A 26,547-nucleotide genomic window follows, 5' to 3' on the forward strand; every position below is an offset into this window, starting at 1 on the left:
CAACCATCACATCACTCACCAGTCCTTCTCTGTTGGTGAACAAGAGGTCCAGCGGGGCACCTTCCCTCGTTGGCTCACTCACCAGCTGCGTCAGGAAGTTATCTGCCACACGCTCCAGGAACCTCCTGGACTGTTTCCTCTCTGCTGTATTGTATTTCCAGCAGACATCTGGCAGGTTGAAGTCCCCCACAAGAACAAGGGCTAGCGATCGTGAGGCTTCTCCCAGCTGCTTATAGAATAGTTCATCTGTCTCCTCATCCTGGCTGGGGGGTCTGTAACAGACTCCCACCACAATATCTGCCTTGTTGGCCTTCCCCCTGATTCTGACCCACAGACACTCCACCCTATCATCACCATCATTGAGCTCTAAACTATCCAGACTCTCCCTGACGTATAGGGCTACCCCACCACCTCTCCTGCCTCGCCTATCCCTCCTGAAGAGTTTATAGCCATCCATCGCTGCACTCCAGTTGTGCGAGTCATCCCACCATGTTTCTGTGATGGCCACCATATCATAGTTTTCCTGACGTACAATGGCTTCCAACTCCTCCTGCTTGTTGCCCATGCTGCGTGCATTGGTGTAGAGGCACTTCAGCTGGGGTGTCGTCCGTGCCTCCTTCATAGAAGAACACCCCTTGCGTGCTTTGAGGCATTTCACTGGTGTTTCCCTCTTGGCTCCCGTTGCCTCAGTATCCCCTGGCTCAACTCCGCTCGACTTCGGCTGTGCCCAAGCGTACCCCGTGCATCTCGAGGACTCAGGCCGACTGTCCTCGCTGTCAGCCGCTCCCTCCAACCATGGCACGTCGCCCCTCAGCTTCTCTCGGGCAAGCCTGATATTATCCCCCTCCCCCTTCGAGTCTAGTTTAAAGCTCTGTCAATGAGCCCTGCAAGTTCCTGAGCAAAGATTCTCTTTCCCCTTTGAGAAAGATGAATCCCATCGGATGCCAGCAAACCCGGTGCGGCGTAGGCCATTCCGTTGTCAAAAAAAACAAATCCGTGGCGATGACACCAGCCACGGAGCCATGCATTAATAGATTGGGCATCTCTGTTCCTTCTGGTGTCACTGCCCACCACTGGAAGGAGAGAAGAGAAAATAACCTGCGCTCCTGAGTTTCTTACTAGCCGTCCCAAGGCCCTCAAGTCTCTTTTGATCACCCTAGGACTTCGCGTTGCAGTATCATCGCCCCCCACATGGAAGAGCAGTAGGGGGTAATAGTCCGAGGGCCGTACCAGACTAGGGAGTACCCTCGTGACATCCTTCACGCGGGCTCCAGGGAGGCAGCAGACTTCCCTAAGAGGAGGGTCTGGCCGGCATATCGGACCCTCGGTTCCCTTCAGAAAGGAGTCACCCACCACTATAACCCTTCTTTTCTTCCTCGTGGAGGTGGTGGTAAGACGAGAGGTACGTTCTTCTGACCTGGGCGACACCTCTGGTGTAGATAGACTGTCGTCCCCATCCTCCACTGACTGTCCTTCCACCTCCAGGGCCTCATACCTGTTGTGTAGAGGCACCTGGGGGGGCGAGGCGGGCAAGGAGGGCCTTCGCCTGCCGCCACGAGCGCGGACTCGCCTCCATTCACTCTCCTCCTCTGAGCTGCTGCCTTCAGCCCGGCGGGGGGGGGACAGAGGATCCCCTTGATCGTGGGTTCTTACTGGCGGCTGCTGCTGCTCTTGTTCCCGTCTCAGGGGGGGCAGAGCCTGGCACCACCAGTCGATCTCCTTTTCAGCCTCCCTGATGCTCCTTAATCTTTCCACCTCCTCCCGTAGCTCTGCCACCATGCAAAGCAAGTCATCCACCTGGTCGCACCTCACGCAGCTGTCCACACGGCTGCCATGCCTGACCAGCGAGAGGCCCAGGCACTCCCTGCAGCCCGAGACCTGGGTGGCGGCATGTTTTCCCGGCAGCTCCGTCTGGGTAGCCACATCCACTCTGGCGAGCACAGAGGGCATCGCTTTCTGACGAGTGAGGACCATAGTTGAGTTTCTTCTGGAAGGATGGGGACTACCAAATGAACTCACTTCTCACAGATCCTCTTGAGCTGCTAGGCTGCCTTCACCTTCCCCACACGCCCTGCCTGCGTGAACTGCCGCGCAAACTGCCGCGCCACGCCCTTCTGACGCGCCACGCCCTGTTTGCCCGTCCTGTTCGCCGCGCTCCTGGTCGCTCGCGCTCCCTGGGAGATGCTCTTGTACGGGAAGGGGATTTCCGCCGTCACTCTCGTCCCCGCCCACGCTGAGTCAGAGCCGGGTCCTCGTCAGGAGCTCCCGCCTTCCTGCTCAGGGGCCGGGGGGGTGGCTGCGCCCTCCCTTTTCTTTTTCCTCCCTTCCCTGCGCGGTTTTGCCGCGGTTTCGCCGATCCAGCAGCGGTCCCCCGACGCGGTCCTCTGTCTCAGAGCTGCTCGCCTCGGAGGCTTCGCTGAAATGGCGGTTCCAGCGTGTTCTCCTCGTTCTAAAGTGCCGCCGTCACTCTCGTCGGGGATGAATCCCATTGGACCCCATAGACTTATGTGCATCCAGCTGGAGCAGCAAGTCTCAAACAAGTTCAGAGTCAGCTGGGAGTTTATCACCCCCACAGTCATGGTCTTCCAGCAAGGGGCTCTGGGGGTTCCAGGGCCCATCATTGGTGTTGAAGACAGAGGTGAAGAAGGCTTTAAACATCTCTGCTTTATCTACATCCCTGTTTGTGACGTGACTGACCTCATCAAGTAACAGACCAATGTTATCTCTGATCCTGCTATCAGAACACAGAGGGTCTCATTTTACAGAACAGGTAAATTTTTGAATCTTCAGGTCCATATTTCTGAGTGCTCAGGCCTTCCCTGGACTATTATTATACAGGCAGCTGAAAACTGAATGTCATTGGTTGACACAAGATTTTTTGCAAACGCAGTCCAAGAAAGAAGTTGCTGAATTCAGAATTCATCATTTCCTTGACTCTCTAATTGTTTTGCTAGTCAAGCTGTTTCTTTCTTTGTATGTCATTTGCAACCTGAAAAACGGTATTACAAGACTATAATGGAGATCTTTGGTTTGAATGAAGAGGAGAAAAACTTAAGTGAATTAACTGGTCACCACTAATTCATGTGTGTACAGGTGAAGACAAACAAAGGAAATAATGAAAATGAAACATTATGGTTACCAGATGAAGAAAATACCATAAGAGTATGGTATCTCCACTCCAGGAGTGGAGATTTCTTCAAGTTGGGTAGAAAGAAGTAAGAGAATATGGGTTCAGGTGGAAAGGGTAGGGAAAGAGAACCAGTATCCATAGCAACAGGAATTGATTTACCTCATGTACTGCAGTTATCTAGTTATTTGAGTTAACTTAGGTATACAAAGACTTGAGCTTAAATTAGTCAACAAAGAAAAGCAGGGACATTAACATCACATTTATCCTTGTCTTATACTGCTGTCTTATGACATGAGATTCCTCTCACTCAGTTTTAACCATTAAAATTAGCTGTTTCACCCTAAGCCACTAGTAAGCAGAGGATACAAATAGCCAGATATGAAGGATGGCTCATTTCTTAGGCAAGATGTTTTAGGTGGTTTCGGGAACACATCTTCTGGAGGTAATTCTGTTTCTTCATTAATTATGAAAGGAGGGACAACTAGCTTTGACATGACTCACGAACTTTCGGATTGCTAAAGTTATTTGAGGAGAATTCCACAAATAAAATTTCAGCTTTAATATATGGCAGAATAGTTGTGTGAAGGATCTTTCATGTGTCTTGACCTTTGTTTTTCCCTAAATTTAGTATATTAGTTGATACAGTATTAGATACTATATCTATAGTGAAGATCAGTCAGTATTGAAATTACCATGTGGCTAGAGCCATGAAATGAACTCAGATCTCCTTTGTGGGATTCATTTACCTAATTTTAGGGACAGGACTCAGCTGCATAGTCATCTAGTGTCATCTTAACTTTGAGAGAAAACTCCAGCTCCAGTTGAAGAAAGGTACAGTGATTTCTGCCAGTCCTATGAAAATGTTTTGAGACTGAGACATATAAGACACTAGAAAGTAACATTTATACAATTAAATCTTGCAGTAGATGTTATCAAATTTATCTGTCATCATCACAACTACAAGTCTAAATTTTCATTATAGTCAGTGGAGATATGATCAATAATCAATGAAATTTAAAGAATTATTCATCTGAACAAATGTAGTAGCTAATTTAGTTGCTTACAAATAGGAATTTCATGTCATTTGAGATGCAGTAGGTCATCCAGATGCACTGCACAAGGGTATAGGCATCATCTAGGTTGTATATCAAATCTTCCAATTTCATATGGAAGTCCCAGGTATTATCAGGAATCTCAAAGAGTACCAGTTTGGGAAACAGAAATGAGTCCAAAACAGACGTCTACTTTTTGATGAGATGAATGACTCTATAGACTCCACTGATGGCACTGACCAGGCTTCAGCTGACTATGACAGGCACTGAGACCACCACATGTCCACCACATGTCCACCACATGTCCAACTCTACTGTAGATACCTAGAATGGGACCCAAGTGACTAGCGTTGCTTTGGATGATCTTGGGTAATTTGTTGGCCTGCAGCTGTCAAGCTAGGAAGATATGTGTCTTCTAGAGGTCTTGTATTATATGGCAGCCTCACACAGATTTCTGATATAAACTTGGGTGCATTGGGCTCCAGGCATTTAAGTATGTATCTACTCTACTAAAATTAAACATGATGAATTCTCACTGTCTTAGTCTGAACTACTGATTCTAGGTTCACTTTGTAGCTGCTGAAGAGAAAAAATTATTTCCAGGACATACTCCATCTCATCCTAAAGTAGTTACATATTATAGACAAGACAGAACAGAACAGAACAGAAGAATCACATTTTGGTGGTGCCTCTCTCTGTCTACTTGAGTGCAAAGGGAATCTAAATGATTTTCTGAGATGTAGACATCTACATCTACATAGATGAACTGAATCCAAGGCCAGGTCTCCTCAATATTCAGGATATTGTTAAAAATAAAATTAACCTCTTGGTATATAATGCAAATTGTTCTAACATTTGCTTAATTCCTTTTGTGAGAATACACAGTCATTCATCTGGGCTGTCTCTAGAGTGCTTGTGGAAAAAAACCACTCTCTTCTGAAATGATACAGGTTATTCTAACAGAAGTATTTAAGGATGACTTTACATTATTAATAACTTTACCACCACTTCATTCCCAAGTTCTGATTCCCAACTGTGATCCCAAGTCACTGCATGTATGTTTATTCATATCTGGACAACCTTTTGGAGTGATCTAAACATTTCCAGATCTAGGGATTATATATGTAAAAGCTCCCTCCTTTTAGGCAATATACATGAAAATATACTGGTTTGGTCTCCATTATACTAGTCTGAATTCCAGTCTTATACCAGCAGATTTGATACCCTCAAATATCCCTATGTGCAATGCATACTACTCACATCATGCTATAAGAAACAATATACTGGTTGGATGAAATACAATTCTGTAATTATTTCAGGCAACTTGAGGTGGGAGAAAAGAAAGGCAATAACAAGGAAGGACTTCTTCTGAGATCCTCAGGGCATCAGAGAGGTTTAAGAGGAGATCTAGATGAAATGCTATGCAGAATTGTCCCGGACATTTCATTCTAAGGAGGATTAGTCTTGAGCAAAATGAATGTAAATCCCTCTGCACCCCTTGGCCTGTTTTTTGGGAATCAATCACTTTAGCAGTATAGAAGTAGCTAATAATGAGCAGAATTAATGACCTATAAAGACGTCAATATCTCATTGCTGACACATAAGAAGATCAGTGACTAAATTCTTAACTAGGCAGCTCAGCTAAGCTTCTGAATTTAGGAGAATCTGTAGTCAGGGTTGGGATTCATCTCATCCAGCACTAACAGTACTAACAATTATCTCAATTTGAGCTAATTGTACAAGATCGTTTTCTAATAGGTCAATCCCTTCTAGAGCACAATTCATGTAATTTGTGTCTTAACTGTTTTCTTTGGGATAAGCTAAATCCTACCCAATGCTTATTTCTCTCCACTGTTAAGAAAACTAGCTTATACAGGTACAACCTCATGACAGGTCTTTATGTCAAGGAAAATAATGAATATTTTCCTTGTCATACCTGCAGTGTCAGGTATGACAAAGACAAATCCTACCAATAGAGTGTGAAGCTCCAAATCCCTTTTTCTCTGCTGAATATGACAGACCTTTTTGTTATATGCCTCACAATGATTAGAAGAGAAGCCTTTGAGAAGATCTGTTTAATGAGCAGGTGTACACCTTGTTCAGCAATTTCATCAACAGTTTTAGTCACAACACTTTGAAAAAAATAATTCATAAAAATCAGTAATGCTGCTTATTTGCTTAATCTATTTCTGGCTACTGGAAGATTACCAGACCTTCTGTTTTCAGCGTTGAGGTATTTTTTTTAAGCTCAATGACAAATATTATTGCCAGAGAGAAGAAATAATTTGTTTCTTTGATTGGTCCCTTTGGAAGAACAAACTAAATGTACACATGAAGTCTTCATGAAAGTGAAGAAATAATAAATGAATGTTGCAGCACAGTCTCTCTGAACTTCAGTCTATTCAACATTGGTATAAGGATTCAAATTTGTAAGTGAAATAGAAGTATTTACTAATCTGGTATTTCTTATCATAAATATTAATAACACTTTCTTTAAGTCTGCTGAGTAGTATAGTAGTGTCCTGGTTTCAGCTGGGATAGAGTTAATTATCTTCCTAGTAGCTGGTATAGTGCTGTGTTTTGGATTTTAGTATGAGAATAATATTGATGATACGCTGATGTTTTGGCTGTTGCTAAGTTGTTTACACTGGTCAAGAACTTTTCAGCTTCCCATGCTCTGCCGGGCGCATGAGAAACTGGGAGGGGGCACAGCCTTGATAGTTGATCCAAACTGGCCAAAGGGCTATTCCATACCATATGACATCATGCTTAGTATATAAACTGGGGGGCTTGGCCCGGGGGTAGCGGTCGCTGCTCGGGGACTGGCTGGGCATTGGTCGGCAGGTGGTGAGCGGTTGTATCACTGTTTTTTTTTTTCCCTTGGGTTTTGCTCCTCTCTCTCATTGTTTTCCTTCTCATTACAATGTTTATTATTATTGTTGTTGTTGTTGTTGTTGTTATTTTGTTCCAATTATTAAACTGTTCTTATCTCAACCCACGAGTTTTCTTACTTTTGCTCTTCCGATTCTCTCCCCCATCCCACTGGGGGCAAGGAGGGTGAGCGAGCGGCTGTGTGGTACTTAATTGCCAACAGGGGCTAAACCACAACAATTAGCTAATAAAGCTAGCAAAAGAAAACAATTACAGAAAAGGTGGGGGTTTAATAGAATCTTTTTAGTGAGGTGCCACACAGTAAATCTTACTTGTCACAGAACGTCTGTGAATTTTCGTGCAAAGAAAAAAAAGTGAAGCAGTATCTTTCAACAGAAGATACTTTTTGTCAGACTCCCTTCCCTTCCCTTCTCTTCCCTTCCCTTCCCTTCCCTTCCCTTCCCTTCCCTTCCCTTCCCTTCCCTTCCCTTCCCTTCCCTTCCCTTCCCTTCCCTTCCCTTCCCTTCCCTTCCCTTCCCTTCCCTTCCCTTCCCTTCCCTTCCCTTCCCTTCCCTTCCCTTCCCTTCCCTTCCCTTCCCTTCCCTTCCCTTCCCTTCCCTTCCCTTCCCTTCCCTTCCCTTCCCTTCCCTTCCCTTCCCTTCCCTTCCCTTCCCTTCCCTTCCCTTCCCTTCCCTTCCCTTCCCTTCCCTTCCCTTCCCTTCCCTTCCCTTCCCTTCCCTTCCCTTCCCTTCCCCTCTGAAATATAATGATTCATTCAAATAATAACTAAGAAAAAGGACCTATACTTACAAAAGACACTACTGTGGGCCTCTATAGTCAGGCACTTAAGAACTAAATGCATCGTTAATGTTAATATAGTACACTACAAGAATAGGGAGTTTTGAAACCTTTTTCAAGACTTTACTCATTATTGAGTATTACTTGTATGATTTTATTTCATTAACAAAAAAATTGTGCTTCAAAGACTTTAGAAATTAAAGTTTGGGAAATCCAACCCTGGCTTTCTTATAGTTAATTGAGGAAAAACACAAAAGAACCTCAGGGTTGCTCATCCAGATACGTAATATGTTATCTGAATTTAACTTTGCTGGTGTCTCTTTTTCCCCATTGATTAGACAGCAGTGATGTGATTCAGCTGTCAGATTAAGGGTTCTTAATCTTTGTGTCTACATGTAGAATTGTGAGATAGGAGTTAAGATTTAATTGCCTAAGTGTAGGTATCTAGTACCCTTTGAGATATCCTAGATGATATCCTCCAAATATTGTTTCAGAAGGTCATGATGAGGCATATATTCAATAGCCTAGGCTATCTCAAATAACAGTAAATAACTATATTTAGACAACTGAATCAGTCTGTAAGTCTGTGAATTTCTACTCTTAGTGAAAAGGATTACATCAGTATTCACAAGAAAGCCAAGATACCAATTTAATGTAACAAAATGGACTTGAATATGTTGTCTGCTTTTGCGATGCCCAGAAATATCCTGCCCAGGCTCCAGCTGTCATTTCAAAAGGGCAGAGGTCCCCTATAGATCCTCTGTTATGTCTACCTGAAATTAATTGATAATTCCAGTACCACGTGGTATCTCAACTGGTAGTAGGCAACTATTTATGGGCAAGTGATATCCCTCGACATATGATTCAATTGCCTGAAACAAGACTTAGCTCTCAGCTATTCTGCCTGGCTTCCAGCTGCTATTCCAGAAGTGCACAGGGCTACTGTAAGTCTTGTGTCATATCCTTCATACCCATTTGGACAGCTCAGATATTCCGGGGTTTCTTAAGTGGTACTACATATCTATGTGTATCCAACTGAATCTTGCCCTTATCATAGGAAAGAGGACTCCAACACTGATTAGTTATTCAGGCTCGAACCCTGCTTATACAAGAACTGGAATATACTATACAAAATGGGAACAATCTGGCAAATTTCTCAAAATTCTTTGAAAATGTGAGACAACGTAGGGAGTTTTCAAATTGGATTTTGGATTAAGACCACAATTTCTGGACATGTGCTATGGAGCAGAAAAGCTTTATTATGCATATTATTTTAATTATGTTAAAGTTACAGTTTGAATTCTGACCTTTTTAAAGTTTCAACTTTACAAAATAATAATGCATTGGTGATGATTATGTAAATACTGCTATTGGTGATGATAATATTTTGTTATTTTAAGAAGTATCTATGGTGACTGATTTTCTGGCAACTGTTCACAAATTCGCAAATAAGTTCATTGTATGATTTAGAAAATTACTAGACATAATAACAGATAATTCCCTCTAGAAGGTCAAGGAGAAGTCAGACATTACGTCACTCAGAGAATTCAGAATTATTCTTATTTTGTTCTAAATACCATGTCTTTGAATACTTTAATAATTAATAAAACTAGTATTTACAGCAGTATCAACACTAATACAAATTTGACTGTAGTGTGAAAGAGATGTAAAACAACTGTAGAACGATATAGAGATAAAGGTATTCTAATGTATTATAAACACTAAAATAAGTCATTGATGTCATTGTTTTTACAGAGGTAGATGGGAGACATGGAGGTGAGCAATCACAGCGTGGTCAAAGAATTCATTCTCCTTGGATTTCCCATTGATCCTCACTTGCAGATGCTCTTCTTTGCAATATTTCTCACTGCATATCTCTTAGTTTTAGCAGAAAATATTATCATCATCCTGACTGTCTGGTCAAACTATAACCTTCACTCCCCCATGTATTTCTTTCTGAGTAATTTGTCCTTCCTGGAGATCTGGTATGTAACGGTCACACTTCCCAAGACAATGCTGAGCTTTGTGTCAGTGACAAAGCAAATCTCCTTCATGGGGTGCATGACACAGCTGTACTTCTTCCTCAGCTTGGGCAACACTGAGTGTCTTCTCCTGGCTGTCATGGCATATGATCGCTATGTTGCCATTTGCAAGCCTTTCCATTACTCTACTATCATGAGACACACTGTCTGTGTCTACCTTACTATGGGATCTTGGTTGACTGGTTTCTTAATTTCTGGATGCAAAGTATTTTTTATCTCTCGGCTAACATACTGTGGACCCAATATAATCAACCATTTCTTCTGTGATGTTTCTCCTCTCTTGAACTTAGCCTGCACAGATATGGAAAGAGCTGCTCTTATGGATTTTGTGGCTGCCTTATTTATTCTCCTGATGCCTCTCTCCACAGTAATTCTTTCCTATAGCTATATCATCTTCACTGTCCTTCACATTTCATCTGTACAAGGTTGCCAAAAAGCCTTCTCCACCTGTGCCTCCCACCTTATAGTGGTCATTGTCTTCTATGCGACAAGCATTTTCATCTATGTGAGGCCCAAAACACTTCCACTTCATGATACAAACAAAATCGTGTCTGCTCTCTACGCTGTTGTTGTTCCTCTCTTCAATCCCATCATTTATTGCCTGAGGAACCCGGAAATCAAGGATGCTCTCCAAAAGATCCTGTTCAGAAAAAGATTTTCCTTGCAGAAACATTAGCAGGTTTAATGACAGAAGAGATTTTATAGGTGAGAAAACCATATAGAAATAATTGGATTTTATGATTAAATCACTTCATGAAAAGCTCAGGTTTGTGCTTCAGAAGCTGAAGCAAGATAGTCCAAATATTTTTTTTTTAAATTTGGGAATTACAGGGTACTGATTGATATGAGTGAAACAGTCTTATGCATGATCTTCTGTCATTTTAAGTCCCACCAATAACTTGTTTTAAGGAAAGACAAGGTTAAATGTTGTTTTAAGGGCAGGGGAGATGCCCTTAGCTTTGCTTTAGCAGTCAGATCTCCTGTATAAACAACAGATAAAAGTTCATACAGAAAGACAAAGTTAGGCAAGATTATATAAATTTTTCTCTGGAGGACCTTGCATTCCTTCACTGAATACATGAGGAAACCATTCCCATTTTGTCTCGCCTAGGGTGAGAGCTATTCTAACTTTAGGAGTAGAGTTATCTACATAAAGACAGAAGGAGCAAGGCCAGATAGCTATAAATTATGCAAATATGTTGTCGAAATTATATCTCCCTAGCCCTGAAGCTGTCAAAATGGTATCTCCCTAGCCCTGAAGCAAGAAAAAACCTGAAGCAATTACCTCTGGGAAAAAAGGTCTCAGCTCAGATTTGAGATTCAAAGGGACTCACTTTGAGGGATTTGAGATCTGAGGTCTAAACTCAGATTTAAGATTCAAAGGGACTCCCTTTGAAAGGGTCTCACTCCCTGAGACATGCAGCACTTCAGGTCTCAGGGAATTCCTATTGTCTCTTGCTGAAGCTGGAAGATGATGTTTGTGTCTGTCAGAGGTGTATGCTGATTGAGGATCTTTGTCAACAAGTTAAGGAGCTATGGGAGGAGGTCAGCAGACTGTATGATATCAGAGATGATGATAAAATCAATTGACTGGATCTTCTGAGACCCCGCAGATACAAGTGCATGAACCCCCAACTGTACAGAAGGAGGGAGAGCCATAGTGAGTCCATATCAGGTTGGGTAATGGAAGCACCATGACAGTAAAGGCTGGAAGCTTGTGACTTCTGGCAAGAGGAGGAAGGCTCTTCTTCTCGAAGTAGACAGGTGGCTGAACGCTCTATCCAATGAAGAATCAGTGCCATCTGAGCCTGAACCACACAGCAGTACCAGAAGGATGTGGCAAGTCACAGTAATAGGGACAATCCCCTCTGTTGGGCAAAGAGTCCTGACCTGACAACCTGAATGGCTATCTAGAAAGATTTGCTGCTTGCCAGTGGCTCAGTTCAGAGGATGATTTGGAGAGATTGGTGTGGTGGCTTAACCTTGGCTGGCTGCCAGATGCCCACCAAACCATTCTCTCACTCCCCCTCCTCAGCAAGACAGGGGGAGAAAATAAGATTAAAAGATTCATAGGTTGAGATAAAGGACAGGGAGATCATTTACCAGTTACCCTCCTGGGCAAAGCAGACTCAACTTAGGGAAAATTAACTTAATTTATTACCACTTAAAAATAGAATAGGATGGTGAGAAACAAAAGCAAAACTAAAAACACCTTCCCTCTACCCCTCTTCTTCCCAAACTCAACTTCACTTCTTAATTTCTGACTCTTCTACGTCCTGCTTCCCAAGTGCTGCTGCAGGTTGGAGAATGGGGTTGTGATCAGTTCATAATACTGACTGTGCCGCTCCTTCCTCATACTTTTCCCCTGCTTTAGCATGGGGTCCCTCCCACTGGATACAGTTCTTCACAAACTGCTCCAGCATGGGTCCCCCACTGGCTGCAGTTCCTGCCAAGAGCCAGCTACAGCACAGGCTCTCCATGGGCTGCAGATTCCTTCAGGGCACCTCCACCTGCTGCAGCCTGGGGTCCTCCATGGGCTGCAGTGTAGTTATCTGTTCCACCACGGTCCTCCATGGGCTGCAGGGGGACAATACACTTTGCCATGGTCTTTTCTATGGGTTGCAGGGGAATCTCTGCTCCAGTGCATGGAGCACCTCCTCCCCCTGCTTCTTCACTGACCTTGGTGTCTGCAGGGCTGTTTCTCTCACTCCTCTCTCTCAAATCTGCCACACAGTGTTTTTACCCTTTCTTAAATATACTATCACAGAGGTGCCACCAGCTTTGCTGATTGGCTCAGTTTTGGGCAGCGGTGGGTCTGTTTTGGAGCTCGCTGAAACTGGCTCTGTTTGACATGGGGGCAGCCCCTGGTCTTTTCTTACAGAAGCCACCCTGCAGACCCCCCCACTACAAAAACCTTGCCATGTAGACCCAATGCAACTGCCAAGCTTGCCCAGCCCTTCCAACCTCAACAATTCTATGATGCTATGATCCCACACCCTCAGATACAGTTCTCTCTTTTTAAGTGAAGTCAAAATTTATTTTAAAATTTGTTTAATAAAAAGTTTATCTTTATTTTGACTATTTGACAACATTTGACTCTTAAATATGTAGATGGTAATTCTGTTCTTCTTGCTAGGTGGTCCAGAATGCCTAGATTTCATACTGTTCATCACTCATCCCTTTTAGAATGGTCAGGCTTTACCTGCATTGCATTGCAGGAGTTATAGACTCAGGATCAATTAATTCCACAAGCTTTAACTACTCACTCATGTATCTCCCAAGAAGACAGCTGCATTCACGCGTATCACTTATCTGCTCCACACTTGTAATTTGACTGTTAGTGTTCACTGTGAACTTCTTAGTGTTCACTTCCAATTCTACTTTTTAAATGCCAAGTGGCACTTTCAAGGCGTACTCCAGCCAGAGAGGATGAAGCTGCTCTGCTTTATGTATACAGGTGGTCACAGACGTTTCTGCACTTAAAATCCTCATCTTCTCCCTATCCTGGGACTAGGGAAGGTCATAGAACACAATATGTATGAAGGCTTGTGGTTTTAATTCTAGCCTCACATGGCCCATCTGAACCAGGGGCAGTCTGTTAGAAAGCTCAGTTTGTTCTCTGTTCCTTTTGGGAGTTCTCTCACCAGCACTAGAGAAATCACCCCAGACCTTTGACAGTGAAATCAAGTCAAACGCATGGTATGATCAGAATAACAGGTTTATTGTCCTACACGAAGCTATACTGATTAAGTACAGGACTGCTCAGCATGGATCACAGAACAACCCTAATGATATTGTTTGCTACCCCTCATAATCCCTTTTCTTCCTCCAAATAAACAAATAATCTCAATTTTTTTTTTTCCACATTTGCTTTGGTTTTGCTGATTTTGCAACCTTATATGGTAACTACATCCTTAGTACATGACACCTTGTAAGTCAGCAGCCCTCTCTCAGTATCTTTTAATATCTTTCACCCTAGGGAACTTCCCGATACTCCCCTTTCACTGTCTTAGAATCAGGTATCTTCCCCCATCATTGTTTTGTTGTCTGGACTTACTAAGCACTCCAAAAGAACAGCAGGCTTTTTACACTTAAATGACAGACCTTGTTGCAAAATATGTAACGTCTATGAACTTTTCTTAATAGAAAAAGTCTCAAAATAATCTGCATTAAATAGAAGTATGATGTGTTTATAAACATGTCCTTTCACTGTAGGAGACAGTATCTTTGCAGGAGGATCTCTTTTCTAGTGTTGGTTTCGGGCCACTGTCCTGTATTTCTTCATAGGAAGTCCTTCTGTCCCCAGCATCAGAGGCTAGACTATGTGTTTACTCCCTGCTCTTCTCTGCATTTTCACAACCTTTGTTATGCTGCAAGGTGTCCCTTTGTTTTTTTTTCATGTCCCCTTCTTTTCCTTTCTTCTCCATGGGTCATTTAGCTGTGTGGAAACTTCTCTCTCTTTACTGCCCTCACCTGAGTTCCATGTCAAGAGGAATCCTCCCCAACATACCGGCTGTCAGAGAGCTTTTCTTAAACAAGACAGTCCTTACTTAAATAAACATAACATAATTAGCAAAAAGTAAGCAAAGAAAATAAATGTCATCTATTACATCAGAATACCAAAGTCACCAGATGAGTGATGGTGCTAAGATGAAATTATTTCATCTTTTTCCTCAACTTTTGGTATTTGGTCTGAATACCCACACTTCCTTTACAGTCACTAAGGCAACTCAGACAAGACACCTCCTTTGAGAGGTGGAATGAAATGTTGTCCGTAGCTGCTCAGCTGCCCATTTCCTCCACTACAGTGGACACCTATGGGATATGGCCAGCTGAGAGCTAGGATGTAGTTTTTCTCATCATATGGTAGACATGGAATAAAGGTAAGACAAATGACATCATAGGACTACTTTTTTCTTTTTTATCTTCTTTTTTTTCCTCTGAAGACAGAAAAGAACTCTAGAATGACTGAGAGATAAGCACCTTCCTTTTAGCAGTTTATATTTACCTAGCTAAATCACAGTTCTCCAGTGTAGAAGTCTACACGTAAGCTAACTGTTTTTTGGTGGTGTGTTTGTTTTTTGTTGGTTTTTTTGTCAATGGAGAGAAGTGAGAGGAACTTCTATGGTGCACTTAACCCTTTCCTTATGGTAGACATCTGAAACTGATAAGATTCACACCTTAACAAGCACATCAACAGAGTTATCTAGCTGAGATGCTCAACCTCAACTTCTTGACTGGGAAGGTGCAGTTATCCAGAAGGTCTTCTGTCTGTCAGTCTTATGACTGTAGGCACCTAACACAATGTGTGTAGGGGGAAATCTCATTTGAGATGTTCCTCAGGCCTTATTGATTTTGCCACGGATACTTATAGTTATGTGGTTTACTGTCTTATGTACATGTTCTGTGTGAAACCGATTGACAAACATAGTATCAGGGTAGGGATTATTTCTTTAGTTAATTATTTATTTCATGTTAGATGAAAATTTAAAGAAGATGTAGGAATTATTTACATGGTTTGGATAATGATCTTTATTCCAGGACTGATGGACTATTCTCATTTAAAAGATGTTCTGGTTATGATGATATAAGAAACAGCATTAATGCTCAGGCACATATCTTTCATCATTATCCCAGTAGGTCTTTAATCTGCCACAGCATCATGTTATGCTACTGTCTTAAGCAGACACCTACAACAGATCCGGTGAACTGTACGTAGAAGCTGACTTACTGTCTAGATCTACTGTATACATGCCTTTTGTCTATTACACGAATTGAGATAGCTAGCTCAAACACAGATGAGAAGCAGTTGTGACATAAAGGGAACAGATGAGTTTATCTCAACATAGACAGCTATTGGTGTTTTAAATTCTTGGAATATCTCACCTGGCTACCAGCAGCCACTCAAGTAGGGAACAGGCCCCTTTAATAAACTTTTCACTTTTCTGGGACCGTATAATGTCTGAGATAGATAGATAGCCCTGGGAACATAAAATGGCAGTGGACACCCAATGCTCAGGTAACAAAAACCCATCTAGAAATGAATCTTGAGATTTAAGTTAGCACACACAAAACAGGGAGAAGTTCAGAATAACCAAATAAATTGGCTACTGCAGACAGGTTTGCAATGCACCCCACTGATTTGCACACATAGTCAGTATCTGTATGTTTAAACATGAGTCAGAATAAAGACAAGAGACAGTCTTCTCTCACTAATGAAGAGCTACGTAGAAAGAAGAAATCCTGTTCTACCACTGGAAGTTTGTCATGTAAAGATGGTTATTGTCTCCTCTTCTTCCTTGTGATGTAGTGTGATTATTGGTTTACTAGATATGCTGTATGCATGTCTCTTATTTTGTGAATCCTAGATGTATTCAGCAGAAGACAGATGGTAACCTACCCAGTTTAAATAAAATGAAGTTTCCTTTTGGCTTGCTTACATGGGGCTTTAAGATTTTTTTTGTATTCAGCCCAGTGTAGAAGGCAAATATTAAATAAGCTGAGTCAAACTCAGCTGCCCTATGTTCCCTTTATAGTCCAGGTCATATATAGTCCAGGTCATAAGGTACTTACAGAGCCAAATTCCTCTCATCATGAGGCAGGCATCTGCTTTAAAAGCAGTTTATTCTCCAGAAGTGCTTAGTTGCCCTCACTGACTGTAAAGGTAAAACAGGGCAAGCTGCTTTTATGAAGTTGTCTACACTGCAGACAGATTGTGGGAAAATAATGGAAGATTGGCGAGAAGGATTGTAAACATGCTCAAGTGACTTGCAGCTGAGGTGTCAAAAAACACATATATCATACTAATCATTGTTTAGTCTTGTGTGCTTGACAAGTAGAACATCTGTGTTTAGATAACATAGGCCTGTGATAGGCTCAGAGGCACCCTATTGAACATGCTTGAGATTCCTGCTCTGCTGTGGGAAAGATCAAAGCACAGCAGTTATCTATGTCTGTTAGCACAGGCGAAACCAGCAGGTTTGGTGATCCTCTAGCATGGACTGAGCTCCACAGTGCCTGTGTTCCTGCTTGTGTACCTCTGCCCAGGTGCTGCTTCAGGGATCCCCTGGTTGGCGAGGTAATGAAAATAAATTTACTCTTCACATTTCATCTGTGGTTTTGTGGTTGTTCTTGTGTCCTGCCTGTGCCAGCTCACACATTTGGTGTAGTCGGCAGGATCCAGGAACAGCCATGCCATGGCTGGCAAAAAGGTCAGGGACTGGGGAGGCCATGATGGTGACTCCTCGTATTCCAGGATGGCCCAGTACTGAGCACTGGATTCCTGTGGCCACATCCCCGGATACGCTGGCTCTGCCAGAAGCATGACCTGAAATAGATAGAACCATAGAATGAGTAAATCATAGAATCATTAAGGTTGGAAAAGACCTCTAGGATCATCTAGTCCAACCATCAATGCAACGCCTCCATGCCTACTAAACCATGTCCCGAAGTGCCACGTCTACACATTTTCTGAACTCCTCCAGGGATGATGACTCCGCCACCTCTCTGGACAGCCTGTTCCAATGCTGAACTACCTTTTCAGTAAAGAAATTTTTCCTAATATCCAATCTAAACCTCCCCTGACGCAACTTGAGGCCATTTCCTCTCGTCCTATCGCTTCCTATCGCTAGTTAGTTGGGAGAAGAGACTGACACCCACCTCACTACAACCTTTCAGGTAGCTGTACAGAGCAATAAGATCTCCCCTCAGCCTCCTTTTCTCCAGACTAAACAATCCCAGTTCCCTCAGCCACTCCTCATAAGACTTGTGCTCTAGACCCTTCACCACTTTCGTTGCCCTTCTCTGGACATGCTCCACCACCTCAATGTCCTTCTTGTGCTGAGAGGCCTAAAACTGAACACAGTACTCGAGGTGTGGCCTCACCAGTGTCGAGTACAGGGGCACGATCACTTCCCTAGTCCTGCTGGCCACACTATTCCTGATACAAGCCAGGATGCCATTGGCTTTCTGGGCCACCTGGGCACACTGCCGGCTCATGTTCAGCCGGCTGTCAACCAGCACCCCCAGGTCCTTTTCTGCCAGACAGCTTTGCAGCCACTCTTCCCCAAGCCTGTAGCGTTGCATGGGGTTGTTGTGACCCAAGTGCAGGACCCGACACTTGAACTTGTTAAACCTTATACCATTGACCTCAGCCCATCGATCCAGCGTGTCCAGGTGCCTCTTCAGAGCCTTCCTACCCTCAAGCAGATCAACACTCCTGCCCAATTTGGTGTCATCTGCAAACTTACTGAGGGCGCACACAATCCCCTCATCCCGATCATTCATAAAGATATTAAACAAGACTGGCCCCAAAACTGAGCCCTGGGGAACATCGCTTGTGACCAGCTGCCAACTGGAGTAAACTCTGTTCACCACCACTCTTTGGGCCCGGCCATCCAGCCAGTTTTTTACCCAGCAAAGAATACACCCACCTAAGCAATAAGCCACCAGATTCTCTAGGAGAATGCTGTGGGAGACTGTGTCAAAGGCTTTACTAAAGTCCAGGTAGATAACATCTACAGCCCTTCCTTCATCCACTAGGTGGGTCACCTGGTCATAGAAGGAGATCAGGTTGGTCAAGCAGGACGGGCCTACCTGCCTTTCCTGAACCCATGCTGGCTGGGCCCGATCCCCTGGTTGGCCTTCACATGCCCGTTGAGAGCACTCAAGATGAGCTTCTCCATAATTTTCCCCAGTACCAAGGTCAGGCTGACAGGCCTGTAGTACCCCGGATCCTCCTTCCGGCCCTTCTTGTAGATGGGTGTCACATTGGCAAGGCTCCAGTTGTCTGGTACCTCCCCTGTTAACCAGGACTGCTGATAAATGATGGTTTGGCAAGCCATCATTTGCCAAGTGGCTTGGCAAGCTCCTCCACCAGCTACCTCAATACTCTCGGGTGGATCCCATCCGGCCTCATAGACTTGAGGGTCAAGGTGGCGTAGCAAGTTGTTAACTGCTTCCTCCTGGATTATGGGGGGTTTATTCTGCTCTCTGTCCCTGTCTTCCAGCTCAGGGGGCTGAATACCCAGGTTGGTGGTTACCCCCAGACAACTGAAATGGCTATGCACAGGTTGCCATGGAAAGCAGCACTGGATTCTTCTCACAAGTTAGTGGGTAGTTTTGGGGCCCTTCCTGGCCTTGGGGGGGCCAGAGCGCTCCAGCCCATGCTTGAAGTTGAAGTTGCCATGGTTGTGGCTGGGGCCGAGGAACTGGCTCAGCTCGATCTTGCTGCGGAACTTCTCCCCAATGGGGCTCGGGTAGTAGGTGTTGGTGCAGCTGCAGGTGGCCCCGGATTTCAGAAAGCCTCCCACTGCTGCCAGCCAGGCCCCAGGACTGGACATTCCACCCAGTCCTCTGCCATGCTGTCCGGGGGGGGGGGGGGGGGGGGCCATGTCTCTTTCGCTCGTGGTGCAGCAAGGGCTGGCGCTGGCATGAGGGCACCACCATGAGGGGAGGGGCAGGGTGGGGCGGAGCCACAACCTATTAGTCTAGACGTGAAAGTTCATACAAGAACCCCCTGAGAATGCTTTATGGTTCTGTACCCTAGCTTCTCCTCTTATTTTACATCCTTTGTTGATATCAGATTCTCAAGTTCTTGTATTTCAGGTATCTTTGATGAATACCTGTTCCTTATCTAAAGGAGATAGCACTGCAACAGTGTTATTGGTGTCACAAACCCAACATCAAATTGAAGTTCAATCTGAAAAAGCACAATCCGTAGCTCTCCAATCCATGTGGGCAATTACCCCACGCTGGTTATCAAACCCAGAGTAATATTAGCTGAAGGAGCTGGAGCAACAGTGTATGTATTAATACAAGGAGATGACACTCCTGTTTTCCTTCCCTATCACAAGTTGGCTTGTCGTGCTTGTTGCGTTGAGTTACTGTCATGTAGGACTCTGAGGAGTGGCTGGGGGGGGAACCCTCCTGTTGAGTCACAAGGTTCAGACAGGGCCTCCTTGCTTTCTAAACTCCTTCTCAGAGAGGAGTGTAGGTGCGGCTAAGTCCAGTCTTAGTCTCAGACTTGGTCAACAGTTTATTTTCTAAGGACTGTATATGTAGCCACTCATCAGTCAACGTTTGCCCGTCAGAGCCCTCTCAGGGCTTTCACTGAAACTCTCTCCACCCTCCGAGCAGTTCCTCTTAGAGCCAACACACCAAGTTCCCCTGGCATTGCCGACATGTAAGGTTGCAGGCCTAAGGAACTTCTGTGGAATGGATTCCTTGCATGTCAGCCGCACTCCACCTGGGAACCTTCTTCAATGGCGTTACCTAAAAGTGTGAATATAAATTTAATTTCTAAGTCACCTCCAGCAATTATTCCACATAATCCACCCCGTGACTATAGTCACTCAAGCTTCACAACAGCTCAAGATATTTGGAATGCCTTGGGTGTATCACATACATTCTCGTGGTGAGGATTATCGAGTACGTATACATCTTGTGCGGATATTTGATGAGACAAACACTTCACCATAATCCAAAGTTTAACATACAGTGCGATGGTTAGAATGAAGCATAACACAGTGAGCAGAACAACAACCGAATGAAGCATCTTATTGAGAATTGCAGTTGCAGTCAGCAACCATCCTAGCAAAGTGTCCCACCAATAGTTTCCTCCATCCTGCTTCACTTGTTCTAAGACGTGAGGTATCTCTTCTGTGTCATGGTGGACGGTGACTAATGTCTTATGTCCATTATTTTGGACGCATTCCAGCAATTGATTCACGTCATCATGTTGTAGTAGTTTTCTCACCAATGTAAGGTTCATTCCAATAGGGGCAGGTAATAAGTCTTGATACAGTGTATAGTTAGCTTGCAGCAGTTGGTGAGTTGTGACAGGAGCTGAATAATTGAAGTCGCATCCCATAATTTTGGTAAAATTACAAACACAAATATTTGAGTGATTACTTATACAAGTATAGTTTCAGGGGCTTCATCTGGTTGTATTTCAAAATGACAAATATTTTGTTCAGTGTCAAGACAAATGTCTTGGGCTTTGAGGGTGTTACTCTCACAAATAAATCCTTGTTGTTCCTGTACAAAAAATGCATTGACATCAATAGTTCGCCATTTGTTCCCATTTCGGTGGGCCTATACTCTATGTTCTAATGGATAGAGTATAGTTCCATTGTGATTCAACCCCAATGCAATGATTGGGTATATGGTGTATACCGAAGCATTGTGTATTGTTAAGACAAAAGCTGTGGCTTTGCTGTCAGTAGGATCATAGGTGAAATTAACTGGATACCACCAGGACTGGAATTCTTTCTCCAATTCAGTTGCATTATCCCAAATTACCTTTCAAATTTCAGTGGGCAGGGTGCCTTCCTCACCTTCCTGTATAATTGCAGCTACTATAGATTGCATCCACAGTTGAGCTTGGATGCAACTAAGAGCTAAAGAAACATTGTTTTGGGTCACACCAAATGCATCCACAATCAACTGGTGGTCTTTCTCATTTACCTCTCCCCACTGAGGCAATATATCCGATAAGAGCCATTGGTTAGCTCCCAGAGCTGAAAGAGAAGATTGTAAAGGGTGTTTCAAGGCATTTAAGTCACTAGTTACTGTGGCTAATTTATTAGCAAGTACTTCAGCATCTATGCTGTTTAAGACTCCCAGTCCCGTTCCTAAGACACCAGTCACATCTCTCTTTGATGGTTTTGGAGAGATGAGAGTGCATTTATGTAACCATGCTGACCATCCTGCGTATGATGTACTCAGGAATGGTGAACAGGTAGGTTTAATTGCAGAGATATTAGTCTGCATTGCTAATTTCACCCATTTGAGGGAGTATGACAGATTAAACAGCACTTGTTGCTGACCTGTATTTTTAATTATGTAAGGGCCTGTGTTGAAGATGAAAGGAGTTAGACTAATGGGAGGCCGAGTCGATACATTTTCAGACATTTGTGGGGGCAGAGGTTCCTTATCCTTTGCAACTGGCCAGATGTAGCTGTAGCAATCATAAATTCAAATAGTAATTTGGTGCCTCTGTAACCCCAAAGACAGTACACAATTATAGGTTTGGTAAAGGAAAGATTGTACCAGCAGTCTGAATTTGGTTCGGTTATTTTGTAACACTCAGCCTTATAATTTTCAGGTCTGGAAGAGTCAGTATAGACTGTTTTAATTTCAGTCAGCCTATGGTAAGTAGACCCATTAGTTACTCGGCAGCCAATTTGTATTGTCTGCCCTGGAATGGCTTGAAGTCTGGCCATCCGAGGAGAGTCATTCCAACTCCATTCATCTCTTGAGTATATTTCATTTCCATGCATAACTAGAGAGGAGAAATTTATGTTCCTTCTGTTTTGTTGTGTTCCAGAGCTTGCACTATATCATGACAATGCATGGTCCCAAGGGTCATTGTGAGATATCGTGGTGAGAATGGGTACATTCCTAACTCCATATTGCAGTGTGTCAAATGGAGTGGGTGAGGTTAGGTCAGGTGGTGTAGTTGGATCAGGTTCAATCATATCTATTTTGAACCAGAATGACAGCCCTGTACAGTGTTGCTTTGACAGCCCTGGCCCTGTATGGCGTTGTTGCCATACACAAGCCACAATAGTGGGTCCCACCAGAGTAAAGCTATACCAACAATCTCACTCATCAGTGATAGAAGACTTTGTTGCTATTGGATTTCTGGAAATGTTGGATATTATAATGAATGTGACCTTTTCATGGGTTGATCCGTTGATCATTCTACACCCTACCTGGATTTCTTCTCCTGCTTTTCCCTTCAGGATTGGAAGCCATCCATTATCTCAGCTCCACTCCTGTCTTGAGAACACATGGGAATCATGCATAATTATAGTAGCTAAATTTAAATTTTCTTTGATGGCACGTGTTCCAATAATTCCATTGTATTTAATGTGGGTTTGGGACCATGGCCATTCTGGGTTTTTCTGGCTACACATCAAAGGAGTTGTCTGCAAAATGCTGCTGAATTTAAAGTATACTTTGATTCCAGTACAACTCCTCTTGCCACATTTTGCAGACATCTCCTTCAATCACAGTCGTCTTCTTTCAGGATTCCTGTGAACACAAGAAGGAAACAAACGTACTCGGTTGTATTTAACCGGCAGGGTTAAAAAGAGGGTAAGATCCACTGGGTGCTAATCCGGTGTACTTTTCCTGCCAAGGCAGCCATCCAGGGACTGGCAGCTCCCTGTATCAGTGTCACTATTTCTGCCATGTTTGGAACTGCGGCAGTCAAAGGTGCAGTGTTAGCATTTAACTGTCAGTAGTCCACAGTAAAACACCATTGGCCGGTTGGTTTCTTTACTGGCCACACCGGTGAATTGTAAGGCGAATGAATCCTTTTAATGATGCCTCTTTCTTCCAATTCCGTTACCACCCCATCAATCCCCATAAGCGCTGCTGCTGGAGACAGATATTGCCGAACATTAGTGATTTTAGAGGGGGGTAAGGGTACAGGTGTTTGTAACAGACTCAATTTCACCATGCCTGATTCCTTTTTACCTCTTGCAAAACTCCACACAGTTCCATCTGGGAGTTTCCATGTTCACCCACGCAGTATGTCAAATCCTAGAATGTTAGTATACGCAGCACCGGCTAATAACTCTGCCCTGGTTAATCTTTGTTCTTCTGGCAACCAGGGTGAATTTTTTTCGGTGGCGCATTCCTTTTCAATTGCTGTGAATTTAACCCTGCGTCGGCCAGGTTTTATGCCCAGGGTTTGTGCTGTTTCATGGGTAATTACTGACATTTGGGCCCTGGTGTCAATAGAAAGTTTACCAATATTTTTTGGGGTCCAACGGGAATGGCAATAATAGGGTCAGAGTATTCATCAGAGAGCCATTGAATTGCTAATACCCGCCGAGCAGGGTGGCTCACTGCCCTCCCCGGGGATGAAAGATTTTTTATTGAGAGTCTACCTCGTCAATAAGGCCTGGTGCAGAAGGTGCACTTTCCTTGTGGGTTGGGGGTTTTCCAGCTAGGCAATTCTCACTGGCTGGGTTATTTCTTTTACCCAGAGACTGGACCAATGGTGAGCATGGAATTGTTCGCACAGTAGTGCGGATTTCGTCATCGTCATCAACAGCAGTCTCATTTTTAACCAAAGGTTGTAAGGAAATCAATTGAGGCTCAGAATCGGAGATACCTTCGACCTCATCATCATCACTGTCAAACCAAAGATCACCATTCCCAATTTCAGGGTTTGCACCACGCATTCATCTACAAATCTGCTCAACTGGAGCAGAAGGTTGCATTTTATCTAGCAGCCGATTAACTCTTTCCAGCAATTGTTTAAGATGATTATTCTCACTCACGAGTTTGTTATTCTCACTCACAAGTTTATCATTCTCGCTCACAAGTTTATAAGTTTCACTCACAAGGTTATCATTTTCACTCACAAGGTTATCAGCTCAGGTTCTTAGTGTTTTTCCTGTCTCCCTCTCAAAGGCCAATGACGACTTCAACACCTCATTTTCTGATTGTAAAGTTGAATATTCCTCATCGGAAACTAGTTTGGGAGCAAGGGTTTCTTAGCTTCTTGCTAAGCACAAGACAAACAGGCTCCTAACACCACACAAATTACACCTTTACCTTTATTCACTCCAAGCTTCTCCACAGCCTGACACTGCTCAATGCACTCTACCACTTTCTCTTCATCCTTCCAAAATTTTTGAGCTCACTCCTTCCCAGCCTGGGAAGGTGCACATTTGTATTTTTGCAGCAGTTTATCCATGGCACTCCTGCTGACTACACCAATTTTTCTGTTGCGTTAAGAGTTACTGTCTTAACAGTAACTGAGGAGTGGCTGTGGGGGGGAACACTCCCATTGAGTCACGAGGTTCAGACAGGACCCCCTTGCTTTCTAAACTCCTTCTCAGAGAGGAGTCTAGGTGCGGCTAGGTCCAGTCTTAGTCTCAGACTTGGTCAATGGTTTATTTTCTAAGGACGGTATATGTAGCCACCCATCAGAGTCAACGTTTGCCTGTCAGAGCCCTCTCAGGGGGCTGAAACAGCTTTGCAAAGTCAATTAAGGTGACAGCGTTAATTTGACAACTTTATAAGTTCGGTCGTGTTCAGCGTACTGAACTTCACAATTATGGATTCACAAATAACGAACGCGCTGCACCCCCAGTCTAGTCATGTTGCATGAACATTCATGGCCACACTTAAAGAGTCTGGTCACGTTCAATGAGAACTATCATGGCTAGATTAATGAAGAGTGCAGTTTATTAGAGCAACAGACACACAGATTCTTTGGACTACTGGTGATAAATTCACTGTCTGCAAAGCACGTGCAAATACCAAGAATATGAGTAACACCACTGGCTACAAATGCATTAAAAGATAATAAAGCGACTCTATAGAGATTTCTAAGTTTCCCGGGGAGGTACTTGGTATAACCAAGTGTTTGACTCTTACCCAAAGGCGTCCCGATGGGGTGGAAGAGAGGCTCAGCCTGTCGACTGATCCCAAACGTCAGAGTGGTACACGACAGTGTCTTCCCTAACATTCTCTCTCTCTTAAGCTATTTTATACTATTTTCCACCATTCAGGTGGAGCTTGAGTGACTCTAGTCATACATACCTTTGTCTAGGATTGGTGTAAAGTTTTCTCGCTTCTCTTTTAAAGGTATAAGCTAAAAAAATTCAAAGCGCAAGCTCAGTGAGGAGTGGTTGCACCTTGGAGGTAGGTAGCTTTTGGGATGGAGGTGTGTTTTGGTATTATAATGATGTTGTAATGAGCAAAGTTCACCAAAAGGACAGCATTTTGTCAAAAACATGCCAGGCTGTTGGCCCAGGGTAGCAAATATGCAGCTTACCAGTTCCATGATACCTTCAAGTTCCCATATTATCACAGAGCCTGGCTGCGGTATCTCCACACCACTCCACCCTCCGAGCAGTTCCTCTTAGAGCCAATGCACGAAGTTCCCCTGGCGTTGCCAACATCTAAGGTTGCAGGCCTAGGGAACTTCTGTGAAATGGATTCCCTGCATGTCAGCCGCACTCCACCTGGGCAGCTTCTTCAGTGCTGTGCCTTACCTAACAGTGTGAATGTAAGTTTAATTTCTAAGTCACGTCCAGCAATTATTCTACAGTGGTTTGTAGTTTTGTACTACAAGCACATGCCCTGGATACATTTGCGTAAGATCAAAGTGTAAATACTTGGATTTGGTTAGCCTCTACTGTAACTTAACTCATCCACCTTTTGTATTAAGAGAAGATTAACAGCTGCAGATCTTTTGACAACGTGTTTCACTGGCATGCCAACCCCAGTAGCTGTATTACAGAATTATCCTATGCTAAGTGCTTTTGATATTAATGTTTCTCATTGCTATTTTTTCTGAGTAGGTAATGGCTGTACACCAATGAACTTTACAAAATCAGTTGGGGGTGGACTATTTCTTCCTTCGACACCATAAACGCTGCTTTGATTATGAAGGCATGTGTTGCTTCAACATAAGTGATGAATTAGCCAGCATAGATGATGAAATTCAACATCTCCAGGACTTAATGCATCAAATGAAACAATCAACTGGTGGCGCCTGGCTGGCTGAGTGGTTTAATTCCCTGACAGAATGAGTGGGACACCTGTTTCAAAGCATTATTGTAGAAATATGTTTATTCCTTTTTCTAGATGTTTTTATTGCATGCCTCTGTAAATTACTCTGCAT

The 26,547-nt window shown here is 43.6% G+C and overlaps 1 protein-coding gene across 1 annotated transcript; it reads left to right on the forward strand.

The window, feature by feature from the left end:
- Positions 1 to 9,612: 9,612 nt before the first annotated feature.
- Positions 9,613 to 13,079, forward strand: LOC142419908 (olfactory receptor 6B9-like). Its single transcript, XM_075523335.1, has 3 exons — positions 9,613 to 10,535; positions 12,587 to 12,702; positions 13,030 to 13,079. The coding sequence occupies exons 1-3, from the start codon at positions 9,613 to 9,615 to the stop codon at positions 13,077 to 13,079; spliced, it is 1,089 nt and encodes a 362-aa protein (XP_075379450.1).
- The last annotated feature ends 13,468 nt before the right edge of the window (positions 13,080 to 26,547 follow it).

Source organism: Mycteria americana, chromosome 22, assembly GCF_035582795.1.
Source record: "Mycteria americana isolate JAX WOST 10 ecotype Jacksonville Zoo and Gardens chromosome 22, USCA_MyAme_1.0, whole genome shotgun sequence".
Taxonomy (NCBI): domain Eukaryota; kingdom Metazoa; phylum Chordata; class Aves; order Ciconiiformes; family Ciconiidae; genus Mycteria; species Mycteria americana.

Bases quoted from the DNA above. Each gene is read 5' to 3' on its own strand.
- LOC142419908 (XM_075523335.1), top strand. From the start codon at position 9,613: ATGGGAGACATGGAGGTGAGCAATCACAGCGTGGTCAAAGAATTCATT. The intron at 10,536-12,586 runs GTTCAGAAAAAG...TGGTGTCTGCAG, and splicing joins GATGCTCTCCAAAAGATCCT to GGCTGTTTCTCTCACTCCTC. The intron at 12,703-13,029 runs GTGGGTCTGTTT...TCTTCTTGCTAG, and splicing joins TGGCTCAGTTTTGGGCAGCG to GTGGTCCAGAATGCCTAGAT.